The following is a 4249-nucleotide window of genomic DNA, read 5'->3' on the forward strand; positions in this document are numbered from 1 at the left end:
CCGAAAACAGGAAAATTTTCAACTTTGAAGTAGGTCTATTACCCGGCTTTCGAGAGAAAATCTCACGAAATTACTTTATGAAAAGACTTGGTCACTGAAAGCCTTATCATGAGGACTAAGCAAAGTAGGGAACTTGAAATTCAGAGAATTGCTTCTGAAGATCGGTGTGCAAATGCAGTTCAATTTTTGAATGGCAGATTGACAATTATAACTTATTCAATTTGAAAATGTTTTTTATTATCATAATAAATCATAAATGTCTCGAGGGCAAGCCTGCTTTACCCCCTAGCAATCCATCATCATAATGTATAGAATCATGATTGATATTATAAGTATTTTTTAATGTTTTTAAAATATCAGATTCTATTTTCTCAAAGTATTTTAATGGTGAATAACCATCTCTGACAGAACGACAGATTGTCACGATAGCTGGTGTTGGTGTACTTCTTAAAATACCCTCCAGATTAGCAGTTCTTATGTTAATTTCTGGTAAATCGGGCGTATGGAAGACAACCATGGTTCTATTCGGTCTATTGAATCCATCACATAATCTCATTCCATCTGCTGGGTTGAACTCAAACGTTTTGGAAGAGATGCTTAAGCATAAACCAACTTTAGAGATAGCAGAAAGTTGAGATTGTGTAGCAGAGAATAGATATTTAATTAATACAATGATTGCTCTATCTAACGATTTATCCTTACATAAATATTGCTCTAGGTTATTACTCTTCACTTTATCCTTCAGAGCAGTAAATAATACTTTGCTTTCATTTTCTTTAGAAACTTTCAGATTCCGACGTTGTGAGTACGACTTAATTGTTTTAATCTGCTGAATCAAATCATAAAATATAGTATCAAATTGTCGTTCTTGGTTAATGTCAACGGGACAGAATATCTTACCGATTAGATCAGTCATTGTGTCACTTTCTTTATAAGTAATTCCTACATCGTATAGTGGTTGTATGGCAGGCTCGCAACCATAATAATCTTCATCAATATCTAAAATAATGTTATCATTTTCTTTCAACCAGTTACCACTTTTAGACAGTTCTAATGCTTTATTTTCATTCACAACTTCTACGCTTAAAGTCCTCTTAATATCACATTTTGATTTTGGGATTTCTGACTCAGACAAATACAGTTCAGAATCGTCTACTGTTAAATGTAAACATTTATTCATTAAGGACAATGTCGAAGCTGTTGACGGTTCTGAAGCTATCAAACAAAAACAGACTGGATATGCATGACCTTGTGGTAAACCTTTAACTAATCCCATTTCTACCGTTGCTTGTATATGATCATTGTTAATGGCTGTTAAATTTCTATCCCATGGCGGCCATACCCATATAAATCTTGAAATAAGACCAGATTGTGCAGCACCCTGGAGTTAGAAAGATACATCATAAAATATACAATATGATCACACATTACGGAAGCTCATATACGACATGTTTTTGAATTTTTGAATTTCGAATTTGAAAAAATACTTTTGAATTTGAAATTTGATGTCTGTGACCACATTACGCTGATGATGCTGTTTCCCCTATTTGAGCATTCGTCATTTCTGTAAAACGAAACTATGCAGTAACCTCATTTACCAAGGAAAAAGGCAACGATTCTGAACATTGAAAACTGCTACATTTTGTACCCGATACGGTCGGTTACCAGATTGAACACTCTATATTTAAATAGCATGCTGCTTGTATATGTATCCGGTTGTTATATTTTAATTCAATGTGAAAGTGTATGCCTAGAGAAACTTTATTTAACAGCATTACATTTATTTACAATAGTATCGTTTTTAACGGTATATCAACATCAGTGAGTATGAGTTGTTGAATCATGAAAATAATTGCTGTGGAGCAGAGGTATCGTAGCACAGTATTAAATTAAGACAAAAACCCGACAAAAATAATAAACAGTTTGTCGGACAAGATGTACGGATGGATAATTGTCACGTTTAAGACCAGTAATAAATTCACTCTTAATAGTTGGTACTCCGATCCATTTTTGGATCGCTGATTTTTGAGAATTTTCATCATGACGAAAGGCTAATTTGGCAAACTTTTGGTATCTATACAAAGCTGAACCATTAAAGAGTCTATCAAGTCTACCCCCGACTATATTTAAGTGACCGAGCACTTTTTCGCAGGTGTATATACATTGGTGGAGAGGGTAGAAAAACGTTCCAAAACTTACTGCTATAAACACATCATTTTCTTGCATCATGGCGCTAACGTCTGCACTAGATACGGGTTGTCTAAACAATGGTAGAATTTCAAAGATAGGAGGCGGAGCACCATCAATATGTCCATCAATATGTAACTACAATATCAAATTAATGCCTTAATTTCATTGGTTCAACTAGATGAGTGTGGGCCCGTGGAAATAAGTTTGATGGGGCACCTCCAACGGAATTTTTTAAGAATTAATATATTGTTCCGAGAGGGAAGGGAGGGGGAGGGGGAGGGGGAGGGAGTTTGGGCGTTTCTTATTATATTCGTTTTGATATACGTGTACATGAATAGCACCCTTTCTCCAAAAAATGACGATCTTTAAATTACCCAAAACTGAGGAGAAGACGTTGCGCAACCAGAGTGAAATTTGTTGAAATAAATGTCAGCACTAACATCACATCACGCATAATAAGAATTTTTTCAGCTTTTCAGAAATTTATTTTATTGAATCGTATAATTACGCTGGTTGCAGATGTTTAATATACTGAAGCTATAATAATGTTTAATGTATCAAACAACCCAGGAATGTTTAATGTTTAATTTTTCAATAAAGAAATAGTTGCACAGCAAAGACTTACGAGTACATTATTTGTTTTAGGTATTAAACCTTTCTGAACTGCTCCAAACCAATATGGCAACACTGAAATAAAATGAAATCTAAACTAAGACAGTGTGATCTGTAGAGAAATTCTGAATTGTGAAACCTTTCACATGATTTAAGACCTAATGATCGGCTGGTGTCTTGTGTGCACTCGCAAATGTTGTGGCCCGTTTCAAGCAAATTGCGTCAACCAACCCAATGCAACACGTTGGACTACCCTGCACTACGGTACAAGTCTGTTGGCGGGAATTAAATTCATTGGAAGTATGGTTTCAGAACGTCCTCGGTTTATGGTGATTAAGAAATAATGTCGTTCCCGCCATCTTAACATGTCTAACTCATCGACATAACTTGAAATTGGTGCATTTTCTGCTTGCATCACGTCCGAAGTACACTAGACTGACTAATCGTACTAATCTACTCTATATTCTTAGCGAATAATGTGGCATACAAAACTAATGTTTTAATTTATTACCTTCATGATGTTCCTCTACTATGTAGATGGGTGTCAGACCTCGATATTCTGTAGAATGCTTAGATGCAGCCCTCANAACACCTGTTGTATTCATACATTCCTTGCATCTTTTGTGAAGTATAGCATTGCTTGTCGCATCTCTAGCTCTCCAAAATATCAGGAACACTGATGTCCATACAATAAATGCTAGTAATAAAAAATGATTCGTTCGACATTGAAACAGTTTCAGTTTCCGTAGTCCACTCATCCTGCAGATCGACATCAAACTCAATCCAAACTGTTTTTCACTTTGGTTTCATCAACCCGGATATGATTTATTTGATGGAAGTCATCAAACGGCTGTCTGTCGCTGTCAATGTAAGATGTGTGAACATTCATTATGTTTCTAACACCGCAATTTATTTCTGATCAAACATATTGTATTCTTAATAAGTTTTTCAATTGTTCATAAAATCAGAGTATTACACTTGAATATCAATTTACACTTCATTTTCAATCACTAATATCATTTCATGCCTTAAACCAAACTAATAAATGCTATTCTTTCAAACCTCTAATGAATAGAAAATGTATATCATTGTAGGATTTTGATCGAAACTGTTTCCTACTCTTATACTATGCATTGCAATTCGTCTCACTTCTGTCTTCATACTTGTAGCTTTTGACAAGATATAAATAAATATATCTTACCTTGTCAGTTGAATTCAGGTCAGTAAAGAAGATCCGGTTATTTTGTGAGATATAGTCGTAATCTTTAAACCTGTGTAGAATTAAGTCGTTTTAAGTATAGATATTGTTAATATATATAGGTCACAAAGACAATTCAAATAAGGATATAGAAGACATAGTATGTTCTTTAAAACCTGACGTTTTTTGTGTTGTTTATCCACGAGCTCTTCATGTTTACAGTTTATCATTCTTCATAGGTACTCGGTC

At 34.5% G+C, this 4249-nt stretch overlaps 1 protein-coding gene across 1 annotated transcript; it reads right to left on the reverse strand.

The window, feature by feature from the left end:
• Positions 1-250: 250 nt before the first annotated feature.
• On the reverse strand, positions 251-3560 carry LOTGIDRAFT_176110 (hypothetical protein; the record flags this gene model as incomplete). Its single annotated transcript, XM_009066458.1, has 4 exons — positions 251-1381; positions 2200-2325; positions 2816-2877; positions 3314-3560. The coding sequence occupies 4 exons, from the start codon at positions 3558-3560 to the stop codon at positions 251-253; spliced, it is 1566 nt and encodes a 521-aa protein (XP_009064706.1).
• Positions 3561-4249: the final 689 nt, after the last annotated feature.

The sequence above is a fragment of the Lottia gigantea genome (genome assembly GCF_000327385.1).
Source record: "Lottia gigantea unplaced genomic scaffold LOTGIsca_768, whole genome shotgun sequence".
NCBI lineage: Eukaryota > Metazoa > Mollusca > Gastropoda > Lottiidae > Lottia > Lottia gigantea.